The sequence below is a fragment of the Delphinapterus leucas genome, chromosome 1 (genome assembly GCF_059928025.1).
Source record: "Delphinapterus leucas isolate spDelLeu-1000000601 "Yukka" chromosome 1, BTC_Dleu_Yukka2, whole genome shotgun sequence".
Classification (NCBI taxonomy): Eukaryota; Metazoa; Chordata; class Mammalia; order Artiodactyla; family Monodontidae; genus Delphinapterus; species Delphinapterus leucas.
The window spans coordinates 175,972,069-175,993,707 of record NC_143129.1 but is presented as its reverse complement, the minus strand read 5'-3'; the positions used below and the strand labels follow the sequence as shown (position 1 = coordinate 175,993,707).

The window sequence follows — 21,639 nt, the reverse complement described above, 5'->3', positions numbered from 1 at the left end:
ATGTGAAAGGCCCATCAAGATACTATCATCTGTTGATTGCTGTCCTCAAGCTCAGAATAGAACCAACCATCCAAACTAAACAGCTGCTCCGCAGATACTCTTCAGACCCCCCAGTTAATGAGGCGGAAAGTCCTCTCTAACGCTGGGGAAAATACAAGTCATTTTTCCAAGAGGAGCGGGAAAATATATAGCTTTAAAATATATATATTCTGTAACTGGTATAGAGTGATGCCTTTTACAGAAAGGAGTACATGCTCTTTGTCTACTTGCATTGAGAAATGTTGGAAAAATGGCCCTCAAAATAGTAATAACTGTGAATAGAAGGAATTGGGGTGTTACTTATTTTTGGTTTGTATTCTTCAGCTTTGTACCAAAGGCAGGTACATCATTTTATATCACAAATGTAAAATACATTTGTTAGCTATTTTTCCTAGTATTATCATCTTAACAAACCCCACAGGATGAGGCCATTTGGCTGAAGTAACTCACCGGAGTCTGTGGACCTACGGGTGATGATGCTACAGTTCTAGGGTTAAAAACTGACGTCAGCTGGTTCAAAAAATTCATCTGGACCTCCTTCTGCTTCAGCTCTGGGCTTACTGGTGCAGCCAGCTCTTTCTGATCTTCCACTACAAAATATAATAGCAAGAGAGGGATGAGGGGAGTGCCACTAGAAGGCAAAAGAGGAAATAGATGGCCAGAGGACTGGCCAAGAAACCAAGTCTGGTGAAGGAACACTCACCATCTGACAGTGTCTTCACTGTTTGTGGCAGCTTGGCCGATTTCATCATTGCTGTAAATGTGATAATTTCAGTTCTGTCTAATCGGCTACAGCCAGTGCACAGGCCCTTGATGAGGAGAATCAAGTGTTTCTGGAAAAAAAAAAAAATTCAAATATGCCTTTTATAAGAGTCTATTCTTTAGGGACTTCTAGCTGGCAAAGGGCCAAATTTAGGTTCCTACCAAGAACTGCAAATTAGGAAAAACAGTAAAGCAGAGATCACAACCTGATGGTCCTCAGACCGTATCTGCTTGCAGGTTTGTCTTACTGTTCTCAGTGTTGTTGTTGTTGTTTTAATTTGAAGTTATGGCCAACTTTTTAAAACATGGAAGATTTAACATACAAATCCCCACTTCCTGTCTCTCTCAATAATTTACAAGACAGAGCAACTCTGCTGCCATTCCTGTAGGGCAACAGTCAGCTGGAGCCAAACAGTGATTGGCCCCTTTATAGCTGGGTCATGCACCCTTCTCAACTAGCATACTTGACTCACTTTATGTCACTTGCCTGGCCCCCACAGGCATATCTTTGCAATCCTTGAAAAAGCCTCTGCAGCCCTCTATACCAGGGGGTGGTAAACCACAGCCCCAGCTCAGCCCACTGCCTATTTTTGTAAATAAAGTTGACTGGACCACAGCTATGCTCATCCATTTACGTATTGTCTGTGGCTGCTTTCCCACTACAAAGCCAGAGTTTAAAAGGCAGAGATCAGCTGCAACGGGGACTGGATGGTTGGCAAATTATCTACTATGTGGCCTATTACAGAAAAAGTTTACCAACCCCTGCTCTATGCCACCCCTTCTCCATCATTCCACTTGTCAGTCACAAGCCTACCACAAAATAAGGGCCAGAAATGGGCCCATCACTCTTACCTGGGACACAGCGCAAGCCTCATCTGGATTCTCCAGGCGCAGGAGAGAAAACTCAATCAGGACTTTACAGGCTGCTGCCACAGACTGAAGTTGGTTCCGGGGAACTGAGAAAGGAATAAATTTTACTTAACTTCAGACTGCTATAACTCACTTCAGCCTCACAGTCAATAAACCAAATAAGTATTGAGCTCCGTATGTCCAACATTCCCAATATCGTTCTATGAGAATAATTATTCAGAACCAACAACCCTACAGGCAAAGAAAGGCATTTTGGCATTGATAAGCATCAACTGCTTCTAGATCAATTTATCTTACATTTACTAGAAATTAAGATAATTATAATAGGAAATACATCACAGTAAGTACCAAGCACTTCAAATATATTAACCCACTTAATCCCTAAACCAATTCTATGGGGTAGATAATATTGTCACCCCCCTTCCCTTCTTTTTTTTTTTTTTTTTTAACAGATAAGGAAATTAAACCATAGACAGGTTAAATGACTTGACCAAAGTCACGCAGCTGGAGTTAAATCCAGGAAGTCTGGCTCTAAAGTTCATGCTCTTACCCAGTAGACTACACTACCTCTCCTTTCCCTTTTTGCAACGGGCTTCCTACTCAAAGTTTCTCCAATCTAAAAGTGATTCTTACAGTGGTAGCCAATGCCTATAATAAACAGCACTAGACACCAAAAGATTACTCAGCAACCCTGTAACTTCCTTTCACTTTGCTTGCTTAGCAAACTATTTAAATAAAATAATTCAAATTCTTCAGAACTATATGAGTTAGGATTGGGAAAAAAAAGTGAAAATGCAAAATTTCAGAAGTAGTGGAAAGTAAGGGCTTGGTCACGTTTGGGGGTAGAAAAGTTTAAAAGATGGGGAACTGAAGTTGAAATCCAGTCACACACCAGAGGACACAAAAGGAGAATTTAACTTCTCACCAAAATCAAATAAGGAATAGAGCCTTGGTTAGTGGCTGCTAACCCCAGGTCAGTATCCACCTAACCCCCCAATCCCACCCACCCTGCCCCCCAAAATTAGCACACTAATAACTACATGTGTAAAATCAATAAAATGCTTTTGATTAAAAAGGCAAGGAAGGTTAACTTAATGGTTATGAAATAGATGTCCAAACCAAATAGTTTTTAAATCCCTTGTGGTTGGCCTCGGTAAAGGAACTTCCAGAGCCTTATCATACTGACAGTTGTCTCCGCTATTGAATGAACAGGTTACAACTAAAATACAGACTTCATTAACAATCTGTTCAGACACCGTAACAAGAGGACACACAATTTCCCTATTCATGAGCCCTTAAAAGGGAATGACAAGAATAGAATACTTACTGAGGCTACAAACTGTTGTGATATAGTGTGTGGAAAGTGCAACAAAAGATGAGTAGAATGGCTCATACTGCTTCTCGTGGTGCAGGATTTCTGATTCACTGCAAAGAAAATAATTCAGCCAACATTTACTTAGTGCTTACTATATGCCAGATACCCTACCCCTTTACAGGCATTACCTGACTTAATCCTTGTAGCAATCCTACTTGGTAGGCACTGTTATCATCCCTATATCCAAGTTGAGAAAGTGAAGCTTAGAGAGTTAAAACTAAGTCCCTTGTTCAAGGTATCAGGCTTAGTAAGTGGCAAGGGCTAATGAACAGGAAACACTTTCAAACTCACTTAGAATTAAAGAAGTACAAGTAAAAACACAACAGGATACTATCTTGTCCTGTATTACTGATTGGCAAAGACAAAGCTAATAATGCCATGAGCTGGTCAAAGGAGGGGTAAAGCAGGGCACTCAAAATACTGTTAGTGGGAATACAGACTATAGTAACACATTCTGAAGACCAAACAAGGCCAGTCCATAACGCAGTAACTTAAAAAGAATCAACAACTCAAGGGAAGAAATTATCTGATGGGTGATAAAATCCAAAATTCTTTAGGTACCAGAGTCCTCCATCCCCCTCCCCACACCCATAGGATACAGCTAGATCACAACAAAGTGATTACTAACCACATCCCTTATCTTTACCTGAGAAAATGGCCTCTTCAGTGAAAATCTGGAGCCCAACTATGTCTAAAAGCTGGATACATTTATGTCATTCTCTTTATCAAATCAGATGCTAATTGCAACCCACGGAACAAGAAGGCAAAGAAAACACTAAAATGTCTTATTAAATGGAAAGAGGAGAGCAATGTGGCTAAATAGTTTCCTCAGTAAGTTAATTCTCCAGCAAGAACTATCAGCCTAGGAAGGGAAACGTAAACAGAGTCAGGACTCTATCCACTTGCCGAATCAACACAGGAGCCAAAAAGACAAGCTCAACATGTGGAAGGTGCCATCGTGAGTGATGAATCACCTCAAACAACACTTAAGAGTCTGGCACTGCAAACACTTTGCTATTTGGAGATTTATCAAGGATAAACGGGTGTTTGTCAAAGATCAGTTCCTTATCTTGGAATATCTCCTTCACCAAGAAAAAATATTTATGGAGCACCTATGATGTGCAAGAACCTCCCTGCCCATCAAGGATCATTTCTCCCTAGTTGTCAGATGGACAAAAAGAAGGAAACAAAAACCTTAAAACATCAAGCAACACTCAAAGCTTCAGGGGCCATCACACAGGTGAGGGTCATATCACACTCAGCAGAGAACTCCCCAACCCCCTGCTTCCACCTCCTACGAACAGCTGTTCCTTCACTCCCATCCTTACACTTACGCATTCATTGTTCTAAGGTTTCCCCACCCTGTAATTTGATCCATTTTACTAAGTATTTACCTTCTCTGCTTTATTTCAAAGTTTCAGAGCTGCTTACCCCCACGTTTTTCAACTGAACAGGTTTACCAAAACTAAGAGGAAGACTGCCTATCCAAAGAACGAACTTATTCTGCTGCTTTCATTCCCATTCAGATAATAAAATATATCCAAAATATAGGAGTAAACATATTTAATTACCTGGTTCAATGCTGCCCTATTATGATTTAACAAACCCTACTTCCTGCCCTAGAAATACACAACTGCCTTATTCCAATCAAGAACAAAGAATGCACTTTGGGGAAAGATGGACATTGGCAATAAAAAAAAATGGAGCAGTCTTGAGGCTCAACTTACGATTTGCTTAGGACAAGTAAGGATAAACCTAGGGAAATTAGTTTTAAAAAGACTTAAAGGTGGGGCACTTCCCTGGTGGTCCAGTGGTTAAGACTCCACCCTTTCAATGCAGGGGGCGAGGGTGAGATCCCTGGTTGGGGAACTGGGATCCTGCATGCCGCACGTTGCGGCCAAAATAAAGAAAAAGAAAAGAAAAAGAAAATATATCGGAGTGCCTTCTTTAAAAAAAAAAAAAAGAGAGAGACTTGAAGGGGAGAGTAGGCAGGTGGACATGTGGCCCAAAGGACAATGTTGTTATCTCTTGATTCTAAAGAAACAACTGTGTTTGAGTACCCTGATGAAGATGTGCCGCCACAATTCCTTACCCCACCCTCATTTCCCAAGAACCTGACAGACACCAAGTCACCAAAGGAGGCAAAGAAATGGAAAAATGGAAGAAAGGGCAAGACGTTTGGTAGGAAGGGGAAGAATGCAGAAATTGAAGGCAAATATGACAGGAAGAAAAATAAGGAGATTTCAAGGTAAAAATATCTCTCCTCTAGGCAGTCAAGCTATTTTCCTTAAACGTCTGCTTCACCTAACAAACTGCAACGAAAGTATCACAGAGCCTCAAACACTGCTGAAAAGACAAGGAATCTGAAGTGGTTTTATTCCATACAAAATAAATGCAATGCAGAGCATAAAGGGAAACAGCAGCTAAGCAGAAGTCCAATTTGGTCAGAGAAGTCCAATTTGACATGCAAGTAAAAAAGAACTGGCCAGGGTCTGGAAATATCTGGGTTTTTCTAGGAAGAGGTGAAAAATCAGATGTAGCAAAATAAAAGACTAAGGATTCACCTTCCTTCTCCCTCTTAGATTACTATTTATATCTTTGTTGTAAACTGTGGAAACTCCACAAAGCCCTTTCCCCTCAACAGAATCATAAACTCCCAAGTATGGAATCTATTATGCTTGTTTCAAGATACTTAGAATCATGAAACAAGCATAACGAATACATTAATGAGTTATATTCATTTTAAAAATATATGTTTATTGACCATCTGCTGTGTGTCACAGAGTACTTAATACATGTTAACCAAAGAACTGAAAGTTTTCACATACATCCCTCACACTCTCCACAAACCTGCAGGGAATGTAATACTGAGACATGGAAACATTACCTAATCTCACAACTAACTATATACACTTATCATTTGGTGGCTGGCTTTCTTTCTGTAGGTCAGTCACGAACTTGGTGATGATAGCACTAGTGCACCCCTTTCTCCCTTAAGAGATTTTTAGAAAATGACTGCATTATCTAATGGGGACGTTGTAACAGCTTCCGCCTTCCCAAGTAGGCCTCCTCAGCCTAAATGTTATCAAATAGCTGGAAGGCAGGGACTCAAGGAGGCTTATCACTAAGAAAGGCTGGACAGCCTAGGAAGGACTGGCTCAGGGGAAAAGGGCTTTTTTTTTTTTTTTTAATCTACAAAGACTCAGTCAAATTATTCAGTGAGAACCATTCTCACCAACTTATCCTGCACAGAGTTAAGAAAGGAATTCTGGGGACTTCTCTGGTGGTCCAGTGGTAAGACTCTGCGCTCCCAATGCAGGGGGCCCGGGTTAGATCCCTGGTCGGGGAACTAGATCCTGCATGTGGCAACTAAAAAGATCCAGTGCACCGTGCCACAACTAAGACCCGGCACAACCAAATAAATAAATAAATATTAAAAAAAAAAAAAAGGAATTCTGTATTGGGTAGTATATAAGGCTACATTCAGCAATTACACTTTAAGCAATTAAGCCCACGTATGGCATGTGCTCCGTTAAGCTAGTTCTAGCTTCATTTCTGGTCTAGAAAAGTAATGGCGTTTAAAAGATTTTCAATCTTTACTGCTAAAAGACATGCTATCAATAAGCAGTAGAAATGAAGATGAAGTCCCCTTTAAGTAAACTCAGATATCTTTCTCCTTTAAAAATCTAATGACAGGGGCTTCCCTGGTGGCGCAGTGGTTGGGAGTCCGCCTGCGGACGCAGGGGATGCGGGTTCGTGCCCCGGTCCGGGAAGATCCCACATGCCGCGGAGCGGCTGGGCCCATGAGCCATGGCCGCTGAGCCTGCGCGTCCTGAGCCTGTGCTCCGCAACGGGAGAGGCCACAACAGTGAGAGGCACGCGTACAGAAGAAAAAAAAAAAAAAATCTAATGACACTTTTGAGAGTATGCTTCCCAATTTATCCATGCTACTCCCTCCTTTGTTTCAGTTTGGTTACAAAGTCAAACTCAACAAACAGGGTCCAGGGAATTCCCGGCAGTCCAGTGGTTAGTACTCTGCCAAGAGCCCGGGTTCAATCCCTGGTTGGGGAACTAAGATCCTGCAAGCCTTGTGGTGCGGCCAAAAAAAAAAAAAAACAGGGTCTGGATCTAGGAATTATTTCTTCTACCTTTTCTTCAAACCCAAAGGTCAATTCCAACTATAAAAGTATGAAAGAATAGAGGCAGAAAGTAGAATGGCGGAGGAGTCTCTCAGGGCATGTGTCATCGTCCCCAAAGGTCAAAAAAAGGGAGGAATTCAATGGATGAGCAGGCCACCGGATAGGAAGTAAGAGCTGACATGATGGAGCCAGGACATCAAAAAGAAAAAAAAAAAGTTAAAAAAAAAAAGGGAAGCAGAGAGTAGCAGACTGCAACAGAAAAATAGAAGGTCCCTGGAGGGAAAGAAGAAAAACATGGAAGGCATAACCCCAGAAAGAAACACGGGACTGTCTGGGAGAGGCAACCACAGAGGTAAAGTAGCAGCCTAGGCACCTAAACCTTTGATTACCTGCAAAGCGAAGCGCGCCACAGCATCTGTACAGTGCTGGCTCTGACCTGGTTCTATACTCAGTGGCCATAACTTGATGTTCAAGAGATAATTCCACAATTCTGACACCTTTTTTTTTTTGGAAAAGCAAATAAAACTTTTGAGAAACAGAATATTGATAGCAGGGTATTAATTTTTGTGCTCTAAACCAGGGGTTGGCCTGCAGGTCAAATCCAGCCAGTCACCTATCTCTGTACAGCCCATATTTAAGAATGGTTTTTACATGTGTTTTTATGGCTGGAAAGAAAAAAAATCAAAAGAACATTTTGTGACATGTAAGTATCATACGAAATTCACATTTGTGCCCATAAATAAGATTCTGGAACACAGCCACACCCATTTATTTATGTAATGTGTATGGCTGCTTTCGCCATACAATGGCAGAGATGACTAGTGTACACACCGTGTGGCCTGCAGGTTAAATTTACTCTGATCCTTTACAGAAAAAATGTGCTGACCTCTGCTCCACACCAAATTGAACACTTGATATGTTCAGTTGTTCTAACTGTAAAGAACTGTAAAGAACTTGTAAGCCAGATATTTCTTCTGGAAATTACAGAACCATGTAACAGCAAACCAATAAATAGTCCCATTTGCAAGAGTCTGAAAGTATTTTATTGAGAGAGGGAGGGAGGGAGAGAGAGAAAAAACTGTTTCTGTGGGAAAATGACCTCTCAGACAATAAGCACAACCTTCAGATCATATTGCTCTCAGAGAGCCTGAAGAGGACACATAACAGGCTGAGCCACAAAAACCAGAACAGAGACTTCAAGGATCTTGCCTTCCAATAAAAATGTGTTACTAAACAGCCATCAGTCTGGATTTCTTTTCCAAACCATGAAAAGAGGTCTTATTAGTGTCTATAAATGCAGGCAACCCTTGATTATCTTAGCTATACAGAGTGCAAGAGGGGCCACTATCACTTATTTGGCAAAATTCAAACGTACCTTGACATATTTGGTTTTGGCTCCTTCTACAGGTTGCAGGGAGTTGCTTAACTATTACAGTTTAAAAGGCGTGGGCCCATAATACTGGATGTATGGGCCAGGGTGTCAACAAATGACTTTATTACCTACTCAGCTCATGTCCATAAAAACATAAAAGCAGATGTTCTAAAAAGTGGAACACTGACCATTCTAAGTAACACGACAAGTGTAATTCGGGAAAAATATCACTAATCCAAATGTTTAAAACAGTTATAAAGAGACTACATAATTTGAGAGTAGTATCTTTGATATTTGTTTACATCTTCCGAAACTTCTTGGCTTAATAATAAGATAGGAAAATCCATCTGTAAAGTTAACTGTGAACTCACCAAACCAAACCATTATCTTATTCTATTTTTTTAAACCTCATCCAAAGTACCACAAACCTAACAATAAACACTATAATAGACAATGTGTCAAACCATGGGCCTCCCTTGAGTAATAAATAGCAATTTCTAACCTTCTGGATAACATGTAGGTATACTCTTGTTGGCATGAAGCTAAAATGACCCAGTTAGCAATTGCAGAAAGTTGCTGAAGTCAGGTTTGGCTAGAAAAATGAAAATGAGACTAGCTTTAAAGGTAGGTCTACCATTAAACTAATGAAAGACTGCTCTGAGGAAGGTAAGACAGGAAAAGGCAGGCACTGTGATATCACTGGCCTTGTATGTACACAACTCTCACAATCTAAGAATCTCAGAAAGAAAAATTCATGTAACAGCAAACCAATAAACAGTCCCGTTGGTAAGAGTCTAAAGATATTTTATTGAGAGACAGGGCGAGTATACGGTTTCAGTGGGAAAATGACCTCTCAGAATAACACTGCAATGTTTTTAATCAAAGACCGTTACGGTAGCAATATACCGTAAGTGTAACCTGAAAAGAAAGTCATCAATGATAACTAGTGGCTTCAGTCACAGAAACAGCACGTGCCCCCAAGTAATTACAACACCAGGGAGACCGTTATTAAATTATGTGGTAGCTCTTCAATTTAAACCCCGGGCTCCGCTACGGCCCAGGCTAGGGGGAAGAGCGCTGACGAGAAATGCAAACTCATCAGCGCTTTGACCTTAACACAGGGTGCAGCCCTGGGAACATTCCCCTACGAGGTCGATGCATCTCAAAATTACTCCGAAACCAGCCCGGCCACGCCCTCCCGAGAGGGCGTCCTCAAAAGTTTTGCTCGCGAGGGAAATTGAGGCACAGGATTTACCCGGGGTGGCGGAAGAACACCAGACAAGCTTTCCTCTCCCAGGGCCGGGGAGCCCCGAAGTCGGGGCCAGGGCCGCGGTCTCAGAGCCTCAGGAGGTAGCCGGGCAGAGGGTCCAGATCCTCTGGCACGACCTCCCCTCCCCCTCCCGGTTCCCGCCCCACCGGGGACGCCGCCCGGTACCTCTCGATGACTGAGGCCACCAGCTGCGGCAACTCCTTCATCTCGAAGGCGGAATAGGACGCGGATAGCAGGGGCCGCACCGCCACCTCCCAGCCCGGGGTCGTGTCTGCCTCCGTTGCCGGGGCCCCGGGCGTCGGCGCCGCAGCCGCCGCCTCTTCGCCGCCGCTCGTCGCCATCTTCCGTCGTACTAGTGCAGCTCCCTCCGGGGGATTGCCACCGGCCCAGCGCCTCCTCCCGGGAGGGGGCGGAAGTGACGCAATAGGCGCGTCAGACTGCGCGACGCAGTCGCCAGCCAAAATACGCGACGCGCGAGGACAGCCTCCCTCTGCTCTTGCAGGGGGAGCGTGGCGCGGCGTGGGGACGGGGACGAGGAGTTGCGCCTGCGCAGGACGTAGTCCTTAGGGTGAGAGCGGGAGCGTTAAGCTCCGCGCCAGCGGGCTGGAAGTCGTTCCCGGAAATGGGAGGTCTGTGGCTTTCGGGCACTCCGGAGAGGTGAGTTTGGGACTTGGTTTCAGTTGACTAGACCAAGGCAGCGAAGTACACCTGCATCGGCGAATATAATGGCCCCGGCTCAAGAAAGCTAAGGACGAGAAGAGGCCGTCGAAGCCTAATCACGGTCACCTGCTTCACTTCCCTGATGACCCCCCGCCCACTCCCAACAGTTACAGTATAGCGCTTCAGTTTGCAAAACTCTTTCTCCTCACACCGCCTCTCGCTATTAGTGTAATCGCCAGTCCTTTCTTCGCGCTGAAATCCCTTTTATGTTTTTTGTTTGTTTGTTTTTTTGCGGTACGCGGGCCTCTCACAGTTGTGGCCTCTCCCGTTGCGGAGCACAGGCTCCGGACGCGCAGGCTCAGCGGCCGTGGCTCACGGGCCCAGCCGCTCCGTGGCATGTGGGATCTTCCCGGACCGGGGCACGAACCTGTGTCCCCTGCATCGGCAGGCGGACTCTCAACCACTGCGCCACCAAGGAAGCCCTCCTTTTATGTTTTGATTACCATCATTAGTAATGTTACCAGCTCGTGTTTGCATCGCTCTTTGTTATTTGCCAGGTAACGTTCCATTCCCCCCTTTTTCTACTAGCAAAGAAAGAATGTAGACTTTTCATCCGGTAATTTTCTTGTTTCTGGTTGTGGGCTTTTCTTTTCCGCCTAGAGAAGTTCCTTTAGCATTTTTTGTAAAGCTGGTCTGATGTGATGGTGCTGAATTCTTCTAGCTTTTGCTTGTCTGTAAAGCTTTTGATTCTCCATCAAATCCGAATCAGTTCAGAATGATAAATATAGTTAACACTGCTGTATGTTATATATGAAAGTTCTTAAGAGAATAAATCCTAAGAGTTCTCATCACAAGGAAAAACATTTTTTCTTTCATTTTGTATCTATATGAGATAATGGATGTCCACTAAACTTATTGTGATAATCCCTTTATGATGATTTTAAGTCAAATCGTTATGCTGTACGCCTTACATTTACCCAGTGCTGTGGGTCTATATCTCAGTAAGATCTGGAGAAAATAAAATAAAATCCTGAAAAAAAGAAAAAAAACATCTGAATGAGAACCTTGCTGGGTAGAGTATGCTTAGTAGTCATAGGTTTTTCTCCTTCATTACTTTTAAGTATTGTGCCACTCCCTTCTGGCCTGCAGAGTTTCTGCTGAAAAATCAGCTGATAGCCTTATGGGAGTTCCCTTGTATGTTATTTGTTTCTTTTAATATTCTCTCTTTATCTTTAATTTTTGCCATTTTGGTTACAGTGTGTCTTGGTGTGTTCCTCTGTGGGTTAATCCTGTATGGGACCCTGCACTTCTGGACTTGGGTGACTGTTTCCTTTCCCAGGTTAGGGACCTTTTCAGCTATTATCTCTTCAAATATTTTCTCAGGCCCTTTCTCTCTCTCTTCTCCTCCTGGGACCCCTATAATGCAAACATTAGCACACTTGGTGTTGTCCCAGAGGTCTCTTAAACTGTCGTCATTTCTTTTCAGTCTTTTTTCATTTTTCTCTTCAGCAGCAGTGATTTCCACTACTCTGTCTTCCAGCTCACTGATCTGTTCTTCTGCCTCATTTAGTCTACTATTGACTCCTTCCAGTGTATTTTTCATTTCAGTTATTGTATTCTTCAATTCTGTTTGGTTGTTCTTTATATTTTATCATTCTTTGTTAAAAACTTCTTTATAGGAACTTCCTTGGAGGCGCAGTGGTTAAGAATCCACCTGCCAATGCATGGGACATCGGTTCGAGCCCTGGTCCAGGAAGATCCCACATGCCGCGGAGCAACTAAGCCCGTGCGCCACAACTATTGAGCCTGCGCTCTAGAGCCTGTGAGCTACAACTACTGAGCCTGTGAGCCACAGCTACTGAAGCCCACGCACCTAGAGCCCATGCTCCACAACAAGAGAAGCCACCACAATGAGAAGCCCGCGCACCACAACAAAGAGGAGCCCCCGCTCAACGCAACTAGAGAAAGCCAGCATGCAGCAACGAAGACCCAACACAACCAAAAATAAATAAATAAATAAAATCGAAAATAATAATAAAACTTCTTTATTCAGTGGAATACTACTCAGCCATAAAAAAGAATGAAATAATGCCATTTGCAGCAACATGGATGGACCGAGAAATTATCATACTAAGTGAAGGAAGTCAGAAAGAAAGCCAAATACCATATGATATCACTTATATGTGGAATCTAAAATATTACGTAAATGAACTTATCCACAAAGTAGAAACAGACTCACAGACATAGAGAACAGATTTGTGGTTGCCAAGGGAGAGGGTGTATGGGGGAGGGATGGAATTAGCAGATGCAAACTATTATATATAGAATGGATGAACAACAAGGTCTGTATAGCACAGGGAACTATATTCAATATCCTGTAATAAAACATAATGGAAAAGAATTTTTTAAAAAAACTCCTTAAAGGCACACATTCCTATAAGACTATCCTAAGAATTATCAATTTCCTGGACTTCTCTAACTTCAATTTAGGAAATATTAACTCTCCGAAACTCCACATCCTAGCCTTCCCTTATTGTCTTGTTTTGCTGAGTGCTACTTATTTAATATTCTTTACAACAATGCTCTTACTATGCGGTATAATGGTGTACTACATCAACTTGAATGAAATGAAAACAAAAACTCTGATTGCTTGCTCTGCATCCATTCTCCTCCCGAGTTCTTTGATCAAGTTTACAATCATTACTCTGAACGGAAAGAATGTGAACTTTTATCCACAGGATAATGTCTATATTTTTGCCGATAAAAAATGATCTGGATTCCAGATCTAAGAGGGAAAAGCAGTTTGACTTAAAGAAAGATATGCATGCCTTGAGGGCCCTCTTGTGTGTGAGTTCTCGGAGGATGACTTCGAGCTCCAGGCCCTGTGGCTCACAGTGCACCCAAATCAGAAAATGTTCACAAGGGGCTTCCCTGGTGGTGCAGTGGTTGAGGGTCCGCCTGCTGATGCAGGGGACGCGGGCTCATGCTCCGGTCTGGGAGGATCCCACGTGCCGCGGAGCGGCTGGGCCCGTGAGCCACGGCCGCTGAGCCTGCGCGTCCGGAGCCTGTGCTCCGCAGCGGGAGAGGCCGCGGCAGTGAGGGGCCCGCGTACCGCAAAAAAAAAAAATGTTCACAAGAACTGTGAAGACGTTTTGAAAATCCTGAAAGCCCTGAGATTCTCCCCCATGGTTTGGAGGAGCGCCTTTTATTCCCAGTGTAATGCTGATAAATAAATTGGTACCTGGTGTTCAATCTAGACTTTTCGTAAGAAAAGAGCTATTTTACATTAGAAATAAAATTCAGTCAAGTCAAGGCCAGTCTTGGAGGAAAACATGGCTTCAGTGGTAACAGTAGGGATTTTCCTTTAGTGTCTTATATCAGGGGTTAATAAAACAGCAGTCTCCTTAAACATAAAAAGGATGAAAGATGAAAAGGAAAAAAACCTTTCCGTAACACAGTAACTATCGTCATATTACAAGATACAGAAACAGAACCCTAAGGAGAAGGCTGGAGACCAAGCATTTTATAGTGGCTCTTGGGACATTAATTTTATTTTACTCAAAGGACAAAATTAATCTGCAAAGGTTCTCTTGGAGAGGCTTCAGAAAATAATAAAAGATCAAATGACCCTGCTCTCCTCCATCCCCCTCCATCTGCTGCAGCTGTACGAAAGGGAGTAAAAAAGGCAAATGCAGACTATCACAGGGAGATTTGCACCTGTACCTAAACATTTTTTTTTGGTATATTTTAAATATTTCTGGCTTATAGATTTGAAGAATGCATTCTAGGGTAATGACCTTCCATTATAAATACCATATTAATTTCAGTATTGGAGGTTTGTTCTTGTATTGCTACAAAAATTTAGAATGGGGACTTCCCTGGCGGGGCAGTGGTTAAGACTCCGCGCTCCTGATTCAGGGGGCCTGGGTTCGATCCCTGGTCAGGGAACTAGATTCCGCATGCATGCCGCAACTAAGAAGCCCGCGGTCGCAACTAAGACCCGGCGCAACCAAATAGATAAATAAATTTTAAAAATAATAATAATAAATACATATTTAAAAAAGATTTGGAATGGCATCCACATTCTAAATTTAGATAACGAAAGAAACAGGATAAGTAGGGGAGTAAAAAAGACTTCTAGATGAAACATAAGCTTCTAATACTTTGGCCCAGAAAATAAGATAGAAACTAAAAAATGGTAACTTTTATAAATTATTACCTGAGGGACTTAAAATACTAGTTCTCTTCTAAGCCCAAGTGGCTGGGCAAGGAACTAAAATTTTAAAAGAAAGCAAGAAATGATATAGTCACGTTACAGGAAATATAATGAAAGAAAATTAAGCAGCCGTAGCTGAACTGTATGGTTTAAAGATCAATGTGGTGGATAAAATAGATAAAGATTTACTATATAGCACAGGGAACTATATTCAGTATCTCGTAAAACTATAATGGAAAAGAATCTGAAAAAGTATATATATATGTATATATATACAGGTATAAAAATAACTGAGTCACTTTGCTGTACATCTGAAATATTGTAAATTAACTATACTTCAATTTTAAAAAAACAATGCATGCTGATTTATGTACTCTATTGCAAAGCTACATTGAGAGATGGGAGGATAAAGCAAATAGGTGGAAAATGTTAACATCTGGGGAATCCGAGTGAAGGGTATCAGAATTCTTAGTACTCTTCTTGTAATCTTTCTCTAAGTCTGAAACTATCAAAATAAAAAGTTAAAAATATTGTAAATACTTTGTGATTAGGAAAACATGGTTAGTATATCATGAGTATAATGACATATGGCGGGCACTTAACAGAAAGAAAATAGTGTACATAAAGTCTAGGAAGAGTGGAATCCAATGGTTATACTGTATGTATTAGCACTATTGGGGCATGAGGAAGGGCTGTCCTGATCAGCGGAAGTGAATATTCTGGTCTCTCTTGCAGATATATATCTATGATAAAAACCATGCATAGGATATCACACCCCCTATTCTAAGTCCATAATAACCAAGCAAACTTATAATAGCACTTTGACTTATTTTCCAGGCTTTTTCATAGGAGAGAATATATATTTCAACTAGCAGACATAAGTAGTCTATTCCTCTTTGCATTTACAGTCTTCACTGTCATCAATAAGCTGGCATTCTGGTCATCAGTCTTCTAGTCTAGGTTATCTTATCACAGCACATGGGATGTACAACGTCACCAAAACTATAAAGAAGTATGATGGACTTATATGAGTGTGCCTTGGATGTGTATTTTTGCTTTCTTTCATTCTTTCGGATTGCATGTTATAGTCAACAGTATGCTTCAGGGAATTCCCTGGTGGTCCAGTGGTTAGGACTCCACGCTTCCATTGCAGGGGGCACAGGTTCAATCCCTGGTTGGGGAACTGAGATCCCACAAGCCTCGCAGCATGGCCAAAAAAAAAAAAAAAAAGTGCGCTTCAATACGAGTCTGTGGTTATTTAATTTAATTTATTTATTTATTTTTTTGCTGTACGCTGGCTTCTCACTGTTGCGGCCTCTTCCGTTGCGGAGCACAGGCTCCAGACGCGCAGGCTCAGCGGCCATGGCTCACGGGCCCAGCCGCTCTGCGGCACGTGGGATCTTCCCGGACCGGGGCACGAACCCGCGTCCCCCGCATCATCAGGCGGACTCCCAACCACTGCGCCACCAGGGAAGCCCTCTGTGGTTATTTTATAAAGACACCTTCCTAAATGAGCTCAGTCTCTCCCGGAATAGGCACATTCCCAGTATCAGCCATCAGAAATTTAGATAAGCCTCAGGACTGGTGGGAAAATGGCTTCTTGGTTGAAGGTCAGTCTCAACTGACATCACACCCAAACTCCTTAAAAGATGAGGAGGTGGGTGTACACATTCTTTATGTTATTATAAACCCTTACTGGAAGGATGGTCTAAATAATACAAGAGAGACTTAACTGAAAGAGTATTCAACTGATCTCATAAAAGTTCCTAATGGTGGGACTGGTGGCGCAGTAGTTAAGAATCCGCCTGCCAATGCAGGGGACACGGGTTCGAGCCCTGATCCGGGAAGATCCCACATGCCGTGAAGCAACGAAGCCCGTGCGCCACAACTACTGAGCATGCACGCTAGAGCCCATGAGCCACAATTGCTGAGCCCGTGCGCCACAACTACTGAGCCTGCATGCTAGAGCCCATGAGCCACAACTGCTGAGCCCGTGTGCCACAACTACTGAAGCCTGCGTGCCTAGAGCCCGTGCTCCGCAACAAGAGACGCCACCACAATGAGAAGCCCGCGCACCGCAACAGAGTATCCCCTGCTCACAGCAACTAGAGAAAGCCCGTGCACAGCAACAAAGACCCAAAGCAGCCAAATAAATAAATAAATTTATTAAAAAAATAAATCCCTAATGGAATAACACTTAAGAATTTCAGAGAAAAGACAGTCTCTTCAGTAAGTGGTGCTATGAAAACTGGACAGCTACAGGTAAACGAATGAAATTAGAACACTCCCTAACACCATACACAAAAATAAACTTAAAATGGATTAAAGACCTAAATATAAGGCTAGATACTATAAAACTCTTAGAGGAAAACATAGGCAGAACGCTGTGACAGAAATCACAGCAAGATGTTTTTCAATACACCTCCTAGAGTAATGAAAATTAAAACAAAATAAACAAATGGGACCTAATTAAACTTAAAAGGTTTTGCGCAGCAAAGGAAAACAAACAAAATGAAAAGACAGCCCTCAGAATGGGAGAAAATATTTGGAAACGAAGCAACCGACAAGGGATTAATCTCCAAAATATACAAACAGCTCATGCAGCTCAATATCAGAAAAACAAACAACCCAATCAAAAAATGGGCAGAACAGAATTCCCTGGCAGTTCAGTGGTTAGGGCTACATGCTTTCACTGCTAAGTTTGCGGGTTCAATCCCTAGTTGGGGAACTAAGATCTGGCAAGCCACGGGGCAAGCACAACCAAAAACAAACAAACAAAAAAGAAAACAATGGGCAAAAAAACAAACAAAAGACAATGGGCTGAAGATCTAAATAGACATTTCTCCAAAGAAAACGTATGGATGGCCAAAAAGCACATGAAAAGATGCTCAACATCACTAATTATTAGAGAAATGCAAATCAAAAATACAATGAGGTATCACCTCACACTTGTCAGAATGGCCATCATCAAAAAACTACAAACAATAAATGCTGGAGAGGGTGTGGAGAAAAGGGAACCCTCCTATACTGTTGCTGGGAATGTAAATTGGTACAGCCACTATGGAGAACAGTATGGCACTTCCTTAAAAACTAAAAATAGAGCTACCATATGATCCAGCAATCCCACTCCTGGGCATACATCCGGAGAAAACCATAATTCGAAAAGATACATGCACCCCAATGTTCATTGCAGCACTATGTACAATAGCCAGGACATGGAAGCAACCTAAATGTCCATCAACAGAGGAGTGGATAAAGAAGATATGGTACATATATACAATGGAATATTACCCAGCCATAAAAAAGAACAAAATAATGCCATTTGCAGCAACATGGATGGACCTAGAGATTGTCATACTGAGTGAAGTAAGTCAGAGAAAGACAAATATCATATGATATCATTTATATGTGGAATCTAAAAGAAAAGGTACAAGTGAACTTATTTACAAAACAGAAATAGAGAGACACAGATGTAGAAAACAAACTTACAGTTATCAGGAAGTAAGGGGGGGGCGGGGAGGGATAAACTGGGAGATTGGGATTGACATATATACACTAATATATGTAAAATAAATTACTGATAAGGACCTACTGTATAGCACAGGGAACTCTACTCAGTACTCTGTAATGGCCTATATGGGAAAAGAATCTAAAAAAGAGTGGAGATATATATATATGTACAACTGATTCACTTTGCTGTACACCTGATACTAACATGACATTGTAAATCAACTATACTCCAATAAAAATTAAAAAAAAGAATTTCAACCCTGTGGCCACTAAAAAAAGGGTGTGGGAGATCTATATTCCTAATATGGAAAGCTCTCCATGATATGTGACATGATAAAATCAAGTTGCAGAACATTATGTGGTCTGGAGAGATGCAAAACAAATTGTTCAGTGGTTACCTCTGGGAAATAGAGGGTTGGGGAAGGTTTTGAAGGGGAGACCCGCCTTAATTTCTCTGGCATTGTTTAATTTTTTTTAACTTCTATAATCTTTTAAAATAAAGAATTTAGCAGCAAAAATGGAAGCAGTTCATGCATACAAAGTACCAGTATCTCCATTATTGAAAGGTAGATGGTACTTCTCAGTTTACATTTTACAAAAATAAAAGTGCACAATGTTGTCTACCTTGTTTTAATTATGGAATGATTGTCAATTTTTGAATGTTAAGGCAGTTGTTATAAAGAATAGTGTTTTCCAAAACCTATTTGGACTTTGAGTCTGAGTAATCAAAGTTTTTTTTGTTTGTTTATATAAGTACATATAAATATAATACCAAAAAGATACCTTTCCTTTTTAAAATGGAAATTACGGTACCACGAAGCTCATTTCCCATATTGATCTTATGAGCATTTCTTTTAAGTAGCAAAGCAGGGTTTGTCAGAGCTCCAGGCACACCAGGGAAAGGTGGGTAGGACTATCTCTTGGCATTTCAGTCAATATAAAAATTCCTTACTAAGTCACCAAAGGCACTGTGGAAACTTAAGAAACTAGGGACAAATGTCCTAAGGCTTCTATGAAGAAGGTATAACCATTTGGGGAACTATTTGTCAAGTAGCAGCTTCATGTTTAAGATTGTGGAGAATTGAGAAAACAGTCTGACAATCCCTGGGAGACACAAAATGATTGAAATAATAAAATGCTAGGATACATCATTCAGGAAATTGTGTGGTTAGTAGCCAGGAAACTCGGAGGTCCTTGGTAGCCAAAATCAACAGGGAAGGCTTTATGGAGTTTAGATTTCAGACAAACCAGATTTTGAGAAGGGAAGAAAGCATTCCAAGTAAAGAATATAGAGAAAGATAGATTCATGACTTTAAAACAAAATTTTAAATGAACAGAAATCTGTAAATAAGTCTTGGGATAATCCTGATAATTGTAGTTTATGTAATACACTCTTACCAGAAAAGGCAATTTATAAAGGAAGTGAAATTACAAATCTGAAATTTCCGAGCTGAAAGACCTTACATACCATGTAATCTATGCCCTCACACAAATGGTAAAACACACTCAGAGAGGTTAGGTGACTTGCATTGAAGCCTCTAATACATATTTTAGGACTTGCGTATTTTTTTCTGTCATACTTTGTTCCAGAAAGGATTTAGGGAATCTCTACAAATACATGATGTTTAAGATGCATCAGTTGAAAAAACAAGTAGCAGAATTAAATAGCATGATGCCGTTAAGAAAGAGTATGTAAAAAAAAAAAAAAGAAAGAGTATGTATAGGGAATTCCCTGGAAGTCCAATGGTTAGAACTCTGGGCTTTCACTGCCATGGCCCGGGTTCAATCCCTGGTCAGGGAACTAAGATCCCGCAAGCCATGTGGCACGACCAAAAAATAAAAATTAAAAAAAAAAAAGAGAGAGTATGTATACAAGGACATTAAACTTGGACTATCAGTGCCCTTATGGGTAATCAATATTAGAACTAGTCCTATTAATTTTTGAATTTTAACTTTTTTTTTTAATAATGTACATGTTCTATTTTTTTTTTTTTTTTTTTTGCGGTGCGTGGGCCTCTCACTGTCGTGGCCTCTCCTGTTGCGGAGCACAGGCTCCAGACGCGCAGGCCCAGCGGCCATGGCTCACAGGCCCAGCCGCTCCGCGGCATATGGGATCTTCCTGGACCGGGGCACGAACCCGTGTCCCCTGCATCCGCAGGCGGACTCTCAACCACTGCGCCACCAGGGAAGCCCTACATGTTCTATTTAAAATCAAGGAAAAGAAGATTTTTTAAAGTGACTTAAGAGATAAACTACTCCTGATACCAAGACAAGAGGGAAATTTCTATTTGGTGCTCTACATAATATGATAAACAATGTCCTTAACAGAATAAATGCAGCACCAAGTTCTAAAATCCATTCCGAAGGATAGGTTATGACAAAATACTGTCCCCTCAAATTCAACCTAGATGCACAGCTAGTTCTCTGCTGGTCTGGCTTCATCTAGGGACTGACTTGAGAGAAGCTGGAAGAAAAGACGGAATATATATGAAACTGTATTAACTGCACATTAGCCTCCTCACAGAATTTCTTTGCTGGGAGAAGGGGAGCAGGTATCACCACTTTTAAAGTGGTGTTAAATCAATAGGTTATGATTTTAAGAGGATCAGTGGGGCATAACACATTATTTTTTAAACCCCTCTTCCAAAAAAATTATCAAAATTTAAAAAGGCCCTTACTGATCCTGGACATTCTAACCGCAATTCTGGATTTAATTCACGCACGTTCCCCAATCACTGATTACCGTCCAGAGTCAAACGCTAAGGAGAAATTATAGCAATAGCCACAAAGCATTCTACATTATTCCCAACAGCGACTAAGAATCATTAAATACTATTCAGTGGCAAAATTTTACACCAAAAGATCTCGTATGCTAACCAAACTAATAAAAAAATGACATAAAAAATACTGAAGAACTTACTTCTCTAAGTGAAACACTCCAGGGGGCGCCCAAATTAACCTATTTTATGAAGGCAGGGGAAAACGCATGGCTCTAGGGATACACACAGCAAAAGAGGAGGACAAGAAAACACATCAGACAGGAATTCCTGGCAGTCCAGTGGTTAGGACCTCTCGCTTCCACTGCAGGCGGCACGGCCAAGAAAAAGAAAAAAAAAAAAAGGCCAAAAAAAGAAGGAAAGAAAACACATCAGAGATCTGAGAGGAAGCAGTTTCAAAGGCCATGGGTAGAGGCTGAGCATAGCTGGTCAGAAGCAAGTGCTGCTTTGAGATTAAGAAAGGTTGAGAACTTAGAAGACTTAGATTTGACCATGCCGTTAGCATTAGCTATTTTAACCGCCTGCTTTGAGGTAACTTTCAGTAAAATAGTTATGATTAAAGCTGAAATAGAGGGAATTTTATGAAAAGGCAGATAACTTCCCCCCCATCAGGTTGTCCTTTCAGATTCTGGCACGTACATGGGCAAAT

The 21,639-nt window shown here is 41.5% G+C and overlaps 1 protein-coding gene and 1 long non-coding RNA gene across 6 annotated transcripts in view; one reads left to right on the top strand and one right to left on the bottom strand.

Annotated features, from left to right (window-relative positions):
• UBR4 (ubiquitin protein ligase E3 component n-recognin 4) overlaps window positions 1-10,235 on the bottom strand; it is a 127,605-nt gene extending 117,370 nt beyond the window's left edge. For 3 of the 5 annotated variants that reach the window (XM_022552048.2, XM_089899902.1, XM_089899913.1), the window contains exons 1-5: window positions 9,993-10,235; window positions 2,999-3,096; window positions 1,654-1,757; window positions 743-872; window positions 490-629 (exon numbers count right to left, since the gene is read on the bottom strand). In XM_022552048.2, coding sequence (XP_022407756.2) covers window positions 490-629; window positions 743-872; window positions 1,654-1,757; window positions 2,999-3,096; window positions 9,993-10,168 — 648 coding nt within the window. In that variant the 5' untranslated portion in view covers window positions 10,169-10,235. The remainder of the gene's footprint in view (window positions 1-489; window positions 630-742; window positions 873-1,653; window positions 1,758-2,998; window positions 3,097-9,992) is intronic. The other 2 variants (XM_022552050.2, XM_022552053.2) reach the window with 1 other exon arrangement.
• Window positions 9,818-12,698, top strand: LOC149750824 (uncharacterized). The gene is made up of 2 exons (XR_016388788.1): window positions 9,818-10,484; window positions 12,167-12,698. It is a non-coding gene; the product is annotated as an uncharacterized LOC149750824 (long non-coding RNA).
• Window positions 12,699-21,639: the final 8,941 nt, after the last annotated feature.